Source organism: Phodopus roborovskii, unplaced genomic scaffold, assembly GCF_943737965.1.
Source record: "Phodopus roborovskii unplaced genomic scaffold, PHOROB, whole genome shotgun sequence".
In the NCBI taxonomy this organism is placed as follows: Eukaryota; Metazoa; Chordata; class Mammalia; order Rodentia; family Cricetidae; genus Phodopus; species Phodopus roborovskii.
The window spans coordinates 614,289-628,782 of NW_026126442.1; the positions used below are offsets into that span (position 1 = coordinate 614,289).

Consider the following 14,494-nt stretch of genomic DNA (forward strand, 5'->3'; position numbering starts at 1 on the left):
TAGCACAGGCATGGCTTAGTAAATATTGGATGAATGAATCACAGGTGACAGGAGTGATGGTAGGAAGTTGGCACAGACCCCAATGGGTTGCCCTGGAGAGGACAAAGTCTTTCCATCCACTTTAAACTTAGTGTAATGGGGAGGGGAGGAGGCTGAGGGTGCTACCGGAGTAGCAGCAAAGGAGCTGAGTTTTCTACTTGGAGGGGATAGAACTGAAATAAAACACTGGGCAGCAGGATTGGCTTAAAAAAAAAAAGTCATACATAAAAACACTAACACAAGAGGACTGTCATGCTGTGAGCAGAGGGGGTGAATGAGGAGGGAAGTGGAAGACAGGATACCTACCTCCTTGACGGCTCCCTTTGTGGAACCTGGGTGGGTCAGGCTCTATTAAGTAACCAACTCGGGCCACCAGGGGGCGCTCTGCCCCTCTAAAAGATGATAAAGTCTCCAAGGTGGCTCAAGTTCCATATCCCAATCGACACACATGTTAAGTTTTTCAAAAAGGATTTTTGTGTGTGGCCTAAAGGCCAGAAGACTGCATCCATATTCTAGTCTTCACTTACTTACATGTGCCTATGTGTGTTCATGAGAAGGAGCACAAGGTCAGAAGCTGGCAATGGGTTCCCTGGAACTGGAGTTACAGGCAATTGTGAGCTGCCACGTGGGTGCCGGAAACAGAACCCATATCTTCTGCAAGAGCAGCAAGTGCTCAACAACTCTCTTATTTTTTAGCGAAGTTGCTTTTGAAAAATGGAATTTGGCCAGGGACTAAATCTGAAATCTCTTTATATGCTCTTAACTGGTTATGGAGAATAAAGTGTACTGTTAGCAGTAGAAACATAGGGATTGGCCGGTGAGATGGGAATAGGGAATGGTTTTGCAGGCACAGTTTCCCAAGTAGGGTGACTGCTGGGTGCAGGAAGGAGAAAGAGGCCTGATGGGCAGACCGCTCCAATCTCCTCTGCTCTCATTCTGAGCCAATCGAGTCAGGTGACAGAGCTCACTCCTGCCCTCCCCAATGCCCCTGGGAGATCTTCCACACACACACACACACACACCCCATAAAGCCAGGCTGCAGCTGCAGGTAGGTAGAATCACCTTTATTGGAGCATGACCTTTTTGGGGCTTACAACCCCAAGCTCCATAGGTAACTGGGGGAGGGCACATAGTATCAAAACAGGATGAGTTGAGCTGATGTGGCCGTGGGGACTTGCTTGAAGCGGCTGGCAGGGTGGAGCAGCCGAGGCCCTGGCAGGTTCAAACTGAGGTACAGCAGCGTTAATAATACTCTTGGAGCGTTAATACTCTGGGAAGGGACAGGCACTTAGGAGCCCTAGGATAGGATACGAAGGCACTTGGAATCAGGGAGAGGACAGGGCTTGCAGTGGGACTGGGCAGGGCCAGGCCCGGGGTTTGGCAGGCACTTTGGGGGAGTGCCGGGGTTGGGCAGGTTGGGCCCTGACAGCCCAGAAGGCTTTGGTAGTGGCAGGCACAGTCTCTGGGCTGGGTCTGCATTAAATAGAAATGGCATCCCTAGTGCTCATCCCGAAGCTCTGAAGGCAAAAACTTGTACTGCTGCTGCCGGATCTGGGCAAGCTTTTTCCGCGCCTCTTCCAGCTCTCGCTCCTTGCGAAGCATCTCTTCCTGAGCTGCGATAATCTGAGGGATGAAGGGCCAAGAAAGCTCAACAAGATGTGCATTAGGGCAGAGGCGAGGTGGGATGGCGCTCGCAGCAAGACCACGCTCGCAACAGTGTCTCTCAGTGGCTCACCTGGGCAATGCCTCCAACCATTCTCTCCTTCACCACCACTGTCTCATTCTCCTGCTCTTCAAAAGCCGCAGCCTTCTGGGCCGCCTTCACCAAGTTGTCTGAGGCCCTCTTCACTGCATTGCCAGCAGCCTGACAAGAAGCAAACAGCTACTCCTGAGAACTCGGTGTTCTAGTTCAGAGATCCTATACCCACAAAGAAACTTATCTCGGGTGTGAGAGTGTGAACTTTCAACTTTACACAATCTGAGAGCACCTGAGAAGGGAGTAGAAAGAAGGACTGTCTGGATTGGTTGGCCTGTGGGTAGATCTGCGGGAATTGTCTTGACTACTGTCCACTGAGCGCACGCTGGACTTTGTGAGTGGGAACGGCAGTTTAAAGCGATGCAGCAGAAGGGATAGAGGGGTGGGCAGAGTTTCTTACCTGAAGCCGTTTCATCGCCTCAGAGTCTTGATCGGCTTTGACCTTGCAAGCTACCAGGAGCTGGGCTGTGGAGGCAGCTACCTGCTTGGCTGAGGAAATGAGTTTCTCCTGGCTAGCATGGCCCTGAACAGCTGCATTGGCTGCCTCACACAGATTGTTGGTGGCTGCAGCTACCATGCGGGCCTAATGGAGACAAAGAGTTAAGATTAAAGTATGCTTCCTGCTCTGGCCCATTCCATCCCATTCCATTCCAGCCTCAGGTCTCCCCAACTCAGAAAGATACAGAGGGTGTTATACACTCACAGCAGAAATGAGGCCTTGGGACCACTGCCCATCATCCAGTGCATTGGCTGGAATGGCGCCCACCTGCAGAAGAAAGAAGTGAGCCCACTTAGACCTACGCTGTCCTTACTGCAAAGGCACCCTGCTAAGGCTGTGAATGGGACCTGCCACTTTGTCCTCATTTTTCTGGTGATGAAGTACTGACCTTTCCTTGAGCCACCAGCTCCCTCTGGGCTGCTGATGCAGCCTTTACTAATGCACTGGTGGCTGCTGCAATGGACTTGGCAGCTTCTAGGATTTGCTCCTCAAAGTTCAAGGACTCATCTGCCTCCTATAAAGAGACGGTTGCAGAGGGGAAGAGAGCGGGGGAAGCTGTAAGAAAGGGGACAAAAGGGAGGGCTCCTGCCCCTGTGAGGGTGAAAGGGGAGGGGACAGCTCTGACCTTGGGTTTGGCCCGGGGCTTCAGCTGCTCTAGCTTTTTGGCTGCAGCCTCAATGGCAGCAGCGGCTCCTAGGAGCTCATTCTCAGCAATAACAGTGGGGTCCTCTGGGTCCACCCATTCTGTTCCTGTGGGATGAAGACAGGAGAATGCTGAGGCAGGGTAGGGAGGTCAGACGCACTAGGGAGTTTGTTTAGTACCACCGGGCCCTGGCACCTATGAGGACTAGAAGCAGAGGCTAGCTCTGAGCCATCCAACCAGGAAGTAGAGACCATATACCACAAGAGCTTCTCTTCCCTCCTGTCTCTCACTGCCCTTACCTTTCATGGCCTCAGCAGCCTGGATGAGCTCAGTCACCGAGCCAGCCACCCGCTTTGAGTGTCCTGTCAATTGCTGCTTCAGTTCTGGGTTTGGCTTTTGAAGGGTCTGGGAGGAGGGAAAGTGTACAACAAAGAGCATCAGAACCTAGGCTCCACCTTGACCTGTGAAACAAGGCAGATCATGCTCCCGGCCCCAATCTCTAGCACACGCACAGCACAGCCCTCAAACACTGTCCTACTCGAGTACACACAGTGCATCATGCTTCACACACAGTCACGAGTGGGGCTGTCACTCACCGGCTGACAACAAGGAGAATGACGAAATGAGAAGAGATGGTAAAGGCAGAGAAGGGGAGGTCAGATGGGAAAAAAGGAGACAAGAGAAGAGGAAGAAGAGGTGAATGGATGAAACAAAGACCACGAGAACAACAGGGTCCCAGAGGAAGGAGACTTGGAAATGAGAATGGATTTGGGAACAGGTGGTAGGGTGGGTCTGGGTCTGGGTCACTTAAGAAACTGACTGTTTGCAAAAGGCTGGGACGAGGAGCAATGCCCCCTTACCAGTAGCACGTGGTCCAGCAGCTCCAGGTAACCATTGGCACACTCCCGGCCATAGTGCAGAGCTCGAAGCCGCACATCAGGTGCCACTTCTGGGTGGAAAGCTGCTTCCTGTGCCCAGAGTAGCAGGTTAGGGTTAGCGCTTCAGGCCTCCCATGCCCCTGTATGACACCACCTCACCACCGACATTTCTACCTTGCAAGCCCGAAGCATGTCTGCAATAGCACGTCGGCTCAGATTGGCTGTGGCAATGACATCTTCCTGTCGACAAGAATTGCCAGCAGCAACAGCTTTGGCTGTTGCCATAGTAATACCCTTGGTCATTCGGATGAAATCTTCAGGGGTAGAGGTCTTGGCTGGTGGTTCTGGAGAACAGAAGACCTGTGGGGAAAAAAGATGGAAGATTCGTCAGTGTGTTAAGACTGGAAGACAGTCACGTGATTCACGTCACCCATCCATGTGTTCCCTCAAAAAGCTTTTCTTTCTGACTGGGGGGGGTGAGGAGTGGGGAGGAGAGGGTTGGAGATAGGGCTTCTCCGAGTAGCCCTGGTGATCCCCAAACTTAAGAGATCCACCTGTCTCTGCCTCCTGAGTGCTGGGTTAAAGGTGTGTGGCACCACTGCTGGGCTCAAAACTTTTCTTCAATAGCTACTGTAGGTCAACCCTTGCAGATATTTCTACAGCACAGCTAACAGAGAGCCACAGTTGGCCAAGGCTGACTGAAGTGAGACTGAGGACTGTTTGGGAGTTGAGTGGCTTTTGGCGGGGATGCAGCTCAGCAGGGACATGACAGGAGGTCATGTGGGCCGTTCGGTAATGAGCAAGCAGACTGTGGAGGAATGCAGGTGAGGTCCACGTTCAGTTTATCACCCGATGCCCCGGGCTTGTGCTCACCGCCAGTTCCTGACGTATGTGCTCCGTGGTTGCCTCTAGGGCCCGCGTGCCTTTGGTGGCCTCATCCTCCACAGCCTTCACTGTCTTGAGCAATGATGTCACATTGGTCACCATCACCTGAGGGCAGCAGTGGAAGGGGTGGAGATCACTTTAAGAAGCGGGAGGAAGAGCACTAACTATCCCTCCTGCTAATGCTCCTCATCGCCTCCAACCTTGGCAGAGTTCTTGAGCTGCCACACTGCAGGGTCATCCCCAACTTTGCCTGCTGCAGCCTTCGTTGCACTGATGAGGTCTCCTAGGGCCTTGGCTACATCCTTTACTGCATTGATCAGTACCACCTGTGTGCGAGAGGCAACTGGGTTAGGGAGGGAAGGGGGCAAAGGAGGTAAGGCTTTGGACAGAATTAGGGATGTTAGGCAGATACCTGAGTTTCTGGGTCTTCAGCTCCCAGGCTGGCTGCACCAAGCTTGACTACATCAGCGAGACGGGTAATGGTGGCCACTGACGACTGGGCAGCTTGTGCCAACTTCTCCTGGCTCCCAGCTGCATTCTGCACTAGGACTTTGGTGTCCTCCACAAGAACTTTTGCTGTCTTTAAGATACCCTCCCTGGGGAGGTCCCAGTCTGGTCAGCTTTCCTCAGAGTCCCAAACCTCCAACCCTATATTCCTCTGGCTCAGTGCCCAACCTGCCTCCCTCTGGCCAGGTCCCTCCTCACCTGTGGTCAGCGAAAGTTTCAGCGCCCTCACGGTTGAGTGTGCCAGCAGTGGCAAACATGATGGTGGTATCAAGGTCAGCGATAATGCCAGACACAGCACTGGCTGCTGTAATGCAGGCCTGAGTCCCACGATTCCCAGCCTGGAGTGCAGCCAGGACATGGGAGACCTGTGGGCAAAGTTAAACGGTGCACAGTGAAAGGGAAAGGCCACCATGCTTGGTTGGGGAGGCACCCAGACAATGGAAAGACACGCAGCCCCACGAGCTCAGTAGTCACCTTCTCCGATACTCTGCGGGCACACTCTATGAGCTCCTTCTTGGTGTAGACATCACTGGGGTTACACTGCAGAGCACCTGCCTTCGTAACCAGAGCAGAACAGCCATGGCCCAGCTCCTGTACTCGGTGCTTGATATGAGCACCTATCTGTGAATAACAGAGGGAACAGCTATCGTTTTATAAGGGTGCTCAAGGTTCTTCCACTGTACCTGCAGTAATCACCGAGGGGACACAAAAACCTGGGACAACGGATGGCTCCGTGGGTGTGTGAGCCTGATTACCTAATTAGCCTCCTAGAGCCCGAGGTTCAATGAGGGAATGGAATCTCGGAAGCTGTCACCTGCGCTCCACACGTGTACGGTGTCAGGTGTACACCTGCACTCACACACATCGCATGGACACACACACTAATACTAGTAAGTAAATAAACTTGAAAAAGAAACATGCACCACCGACTGACAGACTTGTAAGAGAAAGTTCCCAGCACAGCCTTTTTGGGTTTCATATTGAAGCAGGAGTCACCTCCCACACACGGAAAACAGTGAGAAGGCGCCGCTGTGTGCAGACTGTGTTAAGCACCATGGGAGGAGGGAGAGGCACTTCGTGCCTGGTTATCTGAATCAGAGCCGTGGATTATGAGCCAGCCTGTTTGGGTTTATGGAGGGTTTGTGGATTAGGTGTGTCCTACTAAGATCCAGTTACTCACTTTCTTGGAAAGAAAAGCCAAGCGCTTAGACAAGAGTGAGCTTCATGAGTATGCAACAAGCAAGTATTAAGGAGGGAAGAGACTCATGGCCCAGCAGACAAGATGCCATAGGCCCCACAGGAAAGAGGCAAAAGAACAAGAGAACAAGAGAAGCAGAACCCAGAAGCCTATGGGTCCTGAGCTGCCCCCTGTCCCTGTGCTGAAGGCTTTGCTGCTTTACGTCTACACACAGCCCTGCTCTCTCTTTATGTCGTGCCTTGAAGGTGTGCTGCCCTTTATCTAGAGAGAGGGCGCGTGGGACAGCCCTGGAAGCTGCCATAGGGACAGGGCATAACCTGGACTCTCCTGAGAGACGGCCAAAGTGCCCTCATATTTACCTCTTCATTTTCAGCAGCCACAGCTGCAGGCTTGGCTTGTGAAGCCAGTCGGCCATAGTCACTGGTCAGCTGGTTGGCGAGAGGGCCCAGCTCTTCAGGGCTGGAGTTGGACTTGGTCACCTAGTGGGAAGGGAAGAAGTGAAGAGCCGACCAAGCTCAGCTCTCTAGGGCGGCCCTCTTTCGTCCCAAACTTACCATCTCCTGAACTGTGACAGCAATGGCCTTGGCTGTCCTCACCATGGTTGTCTGGTAATCTACGAACGAACCGTCTGGCTCACCCATAGGTCCTTCATCTAGCTGAGGGAGGAGGATGAGGCACAGAGAGACTGTCAGGACCACTGTTAACTGTGCCCAGAATCCCTAGGCCAGGGCCACTCTGTCTGTGGTCGCAGGTATCCAAGGCTCTAACCTGGTTAATAGCCTGGGTGATAGAGTCCACCATGCCACCCACGACCCCTGCAGCGCTGGCTGCTTCATTGAGGGTTGTCGTCAGGTCCTCCACAGCCTCTGTCATCATCTGCACAGCTTCCTCCAGGGCTTCCTGGGTGTGTGCTGCTTGCTACAGGACACAGGAGGGAAAAAGCCTGTAGTCCTGCTTTTCTAGCTTTCGCTAGCAATCACCCCTTCTGGGGCCCCTCACTACCTTGGGGTTACCACCAGCCTCTTTGGCAGTGTACAGCAACTGCAAGGCAGACTCTGCCAATGTTTTAGTCTGGTCCAGAAGTGCCAACTGCTGCGGGTGGCTCAGGGTCTTAGAAGCAGCACCCACTGCAGCCAGGGTGAGTGGTTCAAAGTACTGGGCCATCTGGGACACCTGAAGCAAAAGTTGGGGTTAGGGTCAGGCATCCTCTTACTTTGTCCCCTGGGACTCTTCACACCATCCGCTAGGTACCTTATGTCCCAACTGGGAGGCTTCAGCCCGGGCAGCAGTGGCCAGTGGCTCAATGAGATGGGAAATTTCCTGCACTGCAGTGAGCATCTGAGTGTGCAGAGCCTGGGGAGAAAGCAGACATCAGCCCCGAGTGTAACTGTTATAGAGCCTGCTGCTGCACAGAATCTCATTCTCCCTTCTGTTTGCAGATAGATGTGCACGGCACTGGGGATAGAAACCAGTACTTGGTGTGCTTAGCATACACTCTACCACTGAGCTACACTCCAGACCCCAGGCTTCCTTCCATATCCAACACCTTACTCAGACCCAGCATATTCCATTCTTTCTGAGTTTTTTTTTTTTTTTTAATTTACTTATTTATTTTATATATAGTGTCCTGCCTGCATGTAACCCTGCAGGCCAGAAGAGGGCACCAGATCTCACTACAGAACCACCATGTGGTTGCTGGGGATTGAACTTAGGACCTCTGGAAGAGCAGGCAGTGCTCATTCATAACCTCTGAGCCATCTCTCCAGTCCCAACATATTCATTCCATTCTTGAATACATTTCTCCTTACCTCCTGAGAGATTCCTTCACGGGGAACAAGTTGTTGGCTCACAGCAGCAAGAGAAGCCTGGTCTAGGTCCCTCAAGCAGCTGTTCAGAGCTGCAATGGCTGTCTCACACTCCAACTGTCCTGGGGCTTTGTCTCTGCAGATACATCACAGGCTCCACATAAAGACCATCTCTTTAAAGGCTATCTATCTCACCCTATCCCCCAAACATGGAATAAATGCCCACCAATAGTGTGCCATCTCATTCCTATTCCATCATCTGCCATGTTGTTTGTCCCCTAGCCACACGTGGCTTTCCAACCCTCAGTACCTCATGCTTGTAATAAGTTTCTTGATGGAGTCTGAGACAGTCCGAGAGTGGCCAGCCAGCACTGACCAGCGTGGGGGGTCCCGGGGATTGACTGCTAGTGCCCGAGCGGTCTGGATGAGCCCCCCAGCACTCTCTAACATCGTCTTAGCAGAGATGACAATAGGCTCCATGGCAGCCCGGCCCTAAGGGGAAGAGGAGGCAGGAAGGCAAGTTTCATGACTTGTGTCTGCACAGATGAGGTGGCTCATCAGTTCTCTGTCACAATGCCTCACCTCAGGGCTGATCTGGGCAGGGACGCTGGAGAATTCAGGGTTGGAAGCAAAGGCACTCAGATTATCCACAGCTTCCAGTAGAGGGGCTGTAGCTGCTCGGCACTGGGCACGGTTCTCTTCTGTGAAGGCCCCATCTAGTGCCTGGAAATGAACAGGGAGCCTCAGGACTCAGTAAGCAGGCACACAAGTGAAACCCAGGCCACCCTCAAGGGCTTGGAGGACTGAGGAGCTGGAATTGCTATGTGTGGATAGGCAAGTGCAGGGGAATCTAGCAAGAGACTTCAGGGAATGAGTCTGTAGTAATTCCTAGACTTAGGAAGAGAAGATGGGATGGGAACTTGAAAATTCGAACACTGTAAACCTTGATGGTCTTGACAAGATTGGCAGTGCTGTTGGCCACCTCCTTGGCTGATTGTACAAACTGGCGCTTGGCAGTAGGGTTGGCGGTCCGAGCAGACGCCAGGCGACAGCTGTTACACAGTGCAGAAGTGTGTTTGGCCACAATCGTGGCTGCAGATAACACCTGAGGAGACAAGGATGGAAAAGCTGTGACAAGAGCAGGAAGGATGCAAACCTAAGGGGAGCCATTGTGGAGTTGGAGGAGGGAGGATGATACCCTTAGAGGTCTGATAGGAAAGAGAGCTACTGGCAAAGTGCAGACTTGGGAGAAAACTGTGCTGAAAGACAAACTGGACATGGGGGTGGGAGAAATGGACAGCAGAATCACTGATGGAGAAAAGTCAAACTGGGCAAATGCGACAATGAGCTCAGGGGTCTCTAGAGCAGTTGTGACCCTAGTGCTAAGTGGAGAACAAGGAGATGTGGCAGACGGCGGTCAAAGAGACATGTTCGGTGAAGGTGGAGGTGGGTTCCCGCCTTCCCCTCCCTCACACGTGCTTCCTCTCCCCCTTGCCTCTTGGGGTCTGCCCATCCTTTCTCAGCCTTGCCTGTGGCACCTGTACTCTTGCATTACCTGGGCCTGGGTACAGCCAGGCTCTCCCAAACTCTGACAGGCCATCTGAATTGCCTGGTTTGCACGGGCAAACTGTGTGGGTTCCACCAGTCCTTGCTGTCCAGCTTGGCTATTGGGGTCAGAGACACCAACCAGATATGCTGCCTGAGGAGAAATGGAAGTGGTCTGAATTCTATGTGGCCAGGAGCAGTACCAACAAACCATAGTTACCCACTTAAAAGAAACTTTCATTTTGTTAAATGGGTTCAAACATTTCAGAAGATTAGAGAACATGCTGGTATGGTAGTGATTGCCTGAAATCTCAACCCCAGGAGACAAAGACGGAGAGTTTGAAGACAGCCTGGAGTAGTAAGCTACCGTCTCAAATAAAATCAAAAAGAGTTTTATTGAACTTCATTTCAATTTAGCAGTATGTGTGCTTGTTCTGGGTCACAGAATGAAAAGTACAAAGTACAGCACACTGTTAAGAAGCAGGTATAAATATTTGAAGGCACACACATACAAAGAGGTAGGAGTGTATGCCTGTTTGAGGCTAGCCTAGTCTACATAGAGGGTTTGAGGCCAGCCAAGGACTATCGTGCTCAAAAAGAAATAAGATACAATTCTAGAACTCTTAAGCTAGTTAGCATTATCAAGCTTTGGAGTCTGGGAAGTAGTAACGATGAACAAATATAATATCCCCCCCCCCCCTTTATTTTTGTTTTTCAAGACAGGGTTTCTCTGAGTAATAGTTCTGGCTATCTTGGAACTAGCTCTGTAGACCAGGCTGGCCTCCACCACACAGCGATCCGCCTGCCTCTGCCTTCCAAGTGCTGGGACTAAAGGTGTGTGCCACCAACACCTGGCTAAAACCAGGAGATTTTTAAAAGTCAAGCCTGGGGCTGGAGAGACAGCTCAGCAATTAAGAGTACTTGTTCTTGCAAAAGACCTGGGTTCAATTCCTAGCACTCACATCACCCACATGGTGACTCACAACCATAACTTGTTCTAGGGGATCTGACATCCTCTTCTCATCCTGAAGGTACCTGGCTCTCCCATGGTACAGACGCGTGTGTGCCTGCGTGCGTGTACGTGTGCGTGTCTGACAGGGTCACCTGGAACTCAGGATGGAGAACAGGCTGGCCTCAAACTCAGAGATCCACTTGCCTCTACCTCATGCTAGAATTATAGGTGAGCATACCACACCTGAGCCTCCCTTCCCTGTAACTCCTTTAATAAAAGCGCTTCTCCTAGATGGGAGTGTAGCTTGCCTAACACACCGAGAGGCTCTAGTTCAATCCCCAGCACCATTAAAAAACAAAAAACAAACAAACAAAAAAACAAACAAACAAAAAAGCCTGACAGCTGGTCAATGTGATCAAAACCAAGAGTTACAGCACCCTGAGCTGTTGCTATTCAACTCTTCTGATACCCATCTCCCTCCCCTACAGGCAGGAGGGCACCCAGAATTTGCACTAGCTTCTTGATTTATATCCTTGCAAAGGGAGGAAGGACATGGAAAGCAAGAGCCACTTTAGGGGTCCATCTGCGGGAAATAACCTGTGCAGCGGCCTCGGTGAAGCCACAGAGGGCCTTGGAGGCTGTGGCAATGGCATCTCCAAACTCCGGCAGATTTCCATTCTTGGCATTTTGGGAGATGCCAGTCATGGCCTCACCTAGGACCTAAGGAAGAGAGGGTGGTAGGAGGGTTGGATCACGTCCTGAGCACCAAGGTATCAGTGTTAAGTCCACCTTCCTGTCTTTGCCTCTCTGGAGCTCCCCAGCCTACTAACCTTTGAGTTCTCCATGACACTGTCCAAGCAACCAAAGTAAGACATGTCATTGATGGGTTGCACTGGATTCTCCAGGAGTTCTCGGACCGTCTGTGTAGGGGAGTGACATGAAATTTCAGACATTCGGTCAGCCCCAGCTCCTTAGTTCCAGCCACCATGCTAAAGGCTTACCTCTAGTTCCCGAAGGGCATTGTCACACTCCTTCTGCCCAGGTGCTTGCTGGGTGCACATGGTGATGAGCTGGTTGATGCTGTCTGTCACTGCCCTGTTTGGGGGAGGGGTGTGGGGCTAAGTGAGTAGGTGATCTTTCCTGTGCCCTGTGTGCATGGGACTGTATATATTTTCTTTTGTTTTCCTATTGCTAAACCTGGGGATGCCTTATGAAATGTCTTCTCTCTGGCCTTCTCACAGGTTCCCAGAGCTGGGCTTTCCTGTTTCTGCTTACCTAGCAGCTGCAGCCAGTTGACTCTTGAGATTGGGAGCAGCAGGGTCTGTGGATAAGGCTTTAGCAGCCAGAAGAAGTTTGCTTGAAGACATGGATATGCCCTTCAAGTTGGAGACCACCTGGGCTCGGTCCTCCTGGCTCTGTTAAAGGTGAAAGCATACATTATCCCGCCATATCAATTTCTAAAAGGATCTCCTTTCCCAAATACTCACATTCTGTTAGACGCTAGGGAGGAGGAAACCAGGAGCATACCAAGACCCTGACTACCTGTGTGACCCCTATCATGCCCTCACAGCACCCTCTGCCCTTTCGTACCGGGGCCTGTCCTGCCATCTCCACTCCAGCTTCCAGGAAGGTGCTGAAGTCCTGTCCAAATCGACCAGAGGCCCTAGCCAGGTCCTGAGGGGTTCCTCTGGAGGCCTGTACCAGTTCTGTGGCTGCCTGATTTAATCCAGCAGCAGCTTCATTCAGTCGGCTCTGAGCTTCTTGAAATGTCCCAGTGCTGGGAGGAAGCTGCAGGGTCAGAGGGAAAGTCAGGAAGATGGATGGGAGTTAAGACAGAGTTTGGGAAAGGAAGGCCAGTAAGATGGGTACAGGACCAAGGAATAATGACAAGGGTCAGTTCTGGGAAGGCGGGGTCAAAGGAGAAGCCCAGAGACAGAAAGCTCTCCTCTGCTAGCCAGCCTATTCCTACCGAGTCACTCAGGAGTCGCTTGCTGGCATCTCCAACTGCCCTTAGAGCATTATCCACATCTCTTTGGCCAGGCAGGCAGCTGACACAGCGATTCAGGGCCTGGGTCACAGCTTTCGCCACCTGGAGTGCAAAAGAAACAGGGTTGCCAAAGAGGGAATAATCTGGGAGAGCCCTCCTTCCACACTGGGACACAGGAGATAACCAGCTGTCCTGCCACTAAAACTGGAAGAAGTGAAGGTCAGGGTCATAAACAAACAATAATCACCAGACATCCCTAAACCCGCTGCTCTGCAAGGTTTGTGCCTAAGTCTAACAGATACTTCTGAGACAAGAGAGAAGGTGGAATTCAGAGAGGCACTCTTATGAGCACATCTGAGGACACACGGGGCTGAACAGCGTGTGTCTTATGAGGATGGGCCTTTTGAAGAGACCTAAGGGAGGGGTGGGCAGGAGCTCTTCCCAATACCTGACCTGAGCAAGCCTTTGCTGGCTCTCTGGGTCCCCTGGATGGCCAGCTGCTTTTTTTGCCTCCTCGATGAGGCTGCTGGCCTTGTCCAGAACATCGCTGGCTGTGTCAAGCACAATGGCCTGCACTGCAGGATCTGACGTCAGGGCTGCTACACCCCGAGCAGCCTGGGCAAGTGACCGGAGTCCACCTGCCACATCTCGAGCTGCAATGCCTAGGGGACACATAGAGAAGACAGGTTTGCTCCATCAGCCTCTCTCCCCAGCAAGCTCCCCGTCCCTTCTCCATTTCCCTATCTTACGTGCCACCCCTGCCCCAGTGCCTACACACCTGCATAGTTCTCATTGCCTTGGGCAACCTCCCCCAGCAGCTTAGCGATGGCTGAGCTCACAGCTTTGGTGCTGTTGCCAAGATCCTGTGCACACTTCTCCATCTACAGATAAAGGGTCAAGGCTCAGGAGGATGAGGAAGTGAGAGGGTATCTGAGAAGGTTCTTGGGGACAGCTAGAAGAGTAAATGAAGGGACTAGGGCATAGCTGAGCAGACTTTCAGGGTTTGGGTGAGGGCATGTATATTAAAACTACTCACTGTTTCCCCAGGTAAGGGTTTAAGCTTGCCATCTCGAGCTGCTGCCTTTACTTCCTGCAGGTCTTTCTCTAGATTCTGTACGACACTCAGTGCAGAATCCATCTCCAAAGGTCCACATGCCTCCTGAGCCTGTGATGGTGAGCAGCAAGGAGTATGGCTACATTCCTGGGCCTCAGATTACAGTCATCCCTCTTAGAGGCTCTGGTGTCCAAACTCTCCCCAATCCCAGGAGTCCACACATAGCGCCTCATCTGACACAGCTAGAATGGCTCCCATACCTTCTGGGCAGCAGTGCGGAGCTCGGCCAGTGCAGTGCCTAGGTTCTTTGCACACTGACTCAGCTGCATTGCTGAAGCCTGGTCCTGAATTGTTGGCACTGAGGCTTTTGCAGCGGCCACCATCTTCCCACCTGGCTGTTGGAGAAGATATGCAGATGAGGTACAACACCCTCTCTAGCCTTCCAGTGGACACTCAGGTTTGCTCTTAGCTACGAGCAGATATTCCGATTGTGGGAGATCTGAGGTCTTGGAAAGGTAGGGAGGGTCTGGTCTTGGAAGTGGACAGTGTCTTGCCTGCAGGAAGCTCTGGCTGGCAGCAATGAGGGCGAGCTGAGCACTGGGGCTGTCAGGTTGAGCTTGGCTTCCTCGGACGCCCTGGACCAGCAGTGGAATCTGCTCTGCCACAGCCTGTAGGTCAAAGTGCCATGAATACCATGTTCTTGAAGTTGGGGAAGGCACTACCTTTCTTCTCCCCCTCCCTACTCC

The 14,494-nt window shown here is 52.1% G+C and overlaps 1 protein-coding gene across 2 annotated transcripts in view; it reads right to left on the reverse strand.

The window, feature by feature from the left end:
- Positions 1-1,088: 1,088 nt before the first annotated feature.
- Tln1 (talin 1) overlaps positions 1,089-14,494 on the reverse strand; it is a 30,297-nt gene continuing 16,891 nt past the window's right edge. For both annotated transcript variants that reach the window (XM_051187641.1, XM_051187642.1), the window contains 36 exons: positions 14,303-14,416; positions 14,009-14,143; positions 13,731-13,859; positions 13,473-13,575; positions 13,148-13,356; positions 12,677-12,796; positions 12,298-12,495; positions 11,983-12,122; positions 11,709-11,802; positions 11,538-11,627; positions 11,305-11,427; positions 9,766-9,909; positions 9,154-9,315; positions 8,793-8,933; positions 8,521-8,702; positions 8,214-8,346; positions 7,657-7,758; positions 7,408-7,578; positions 7,174-7,323; positions 6,960-7,061; positions 6,765-6,884; positions 5,682-5,828; positions 5,406-5,572; positions 5,113-5,296; positions 4,901-5,026; positions 4,689-4,805; positions 3,990-4,175; positions 3,798-3,905; positions 3,237-3,342; positions 2,920-3,044; positions 2,683-2,808; positions 2,499-2,561; positions 2,196-2,378; positions 1,775-1,903; positions 1,477-1,662; positions 1,089-1,438 (listed from right to left, as the gene is read on the reverse strand). In XM_051187641.1, coding sequence (XP_051043598.1) covers positions 1,537-1,662; positions 1,775-1,903; positions 2,196-2,378; positions 2,499-2,561; positions 2,683-2,808; positions 2,920-3,044; positions 3,237-3,342; positions 3,798-3,905; positions 3,990-4,175; positions 4,689-4,805; positions 4,901-5,026; positions 5,113-5,296; positions 5,406-5,572; positions 5,682-5,828; positions 6,765-6,884; positions 6,960-7,061; positions 7,174-7,323; positions 7,408-7,578; positions 7,657-7,758; positions 8,214-8,346; positions 8,521-8,702; positions 8,793-8,933; positions 9,154-9,315; positions 9,766-9,909; positions 11,305-11,427; positions 11,538-11,627; positions 11,709-11,802; positions 11,983-12,122; positions 12,298-12,495; positions 12,677-12,796; positions 13,148-13,356; positions 13,473-13,575; positions 13,731-13,859; positions 14,009-14,143; positions 14,303-14,416 — 4,755 coding nt within the window. In that variant the 3' untranslated portion in view covers positions 1,089-1,438; positions 1,477-1,536. The remainder of the gene's footprint in view (positions 1,439-1,476; positions 1,663-1,774; positions 1,904-2,195; positions 2,379-2,498; positions 2,562-2,682; positions 2,809-2,919; positions 3,045-3,236; positions 3,343-3,797; positions 3,906-3,989; positions 4,176-4,688; positions 4,806-4,900; positions 5,027-5,112; positions 5,297-5,405; positions 5,573-5,681; positions 5,829-6,764; positions 6,885-6,959; positions 7,062-7,173; positions 7,324-7,407; positions 7,579-7,656; positions 7,759-8,213; positions 8,347-8,520; positions 8,703-8,792; positions 8,934-9,153; positions 9,316-9,765; positions 9,910-11,304; positions 11,428-11,537; positions 11,628-11,708; positions 11,803-11,982; positions 12,123-12,297; positions 12,496-12,676; positions 12,797-13,147; positions 13,357-13,472; positions 13,576-13,730; positions 13,860-14,008; positions 14,144-14,302; positions 14,417-14,494) is intronic.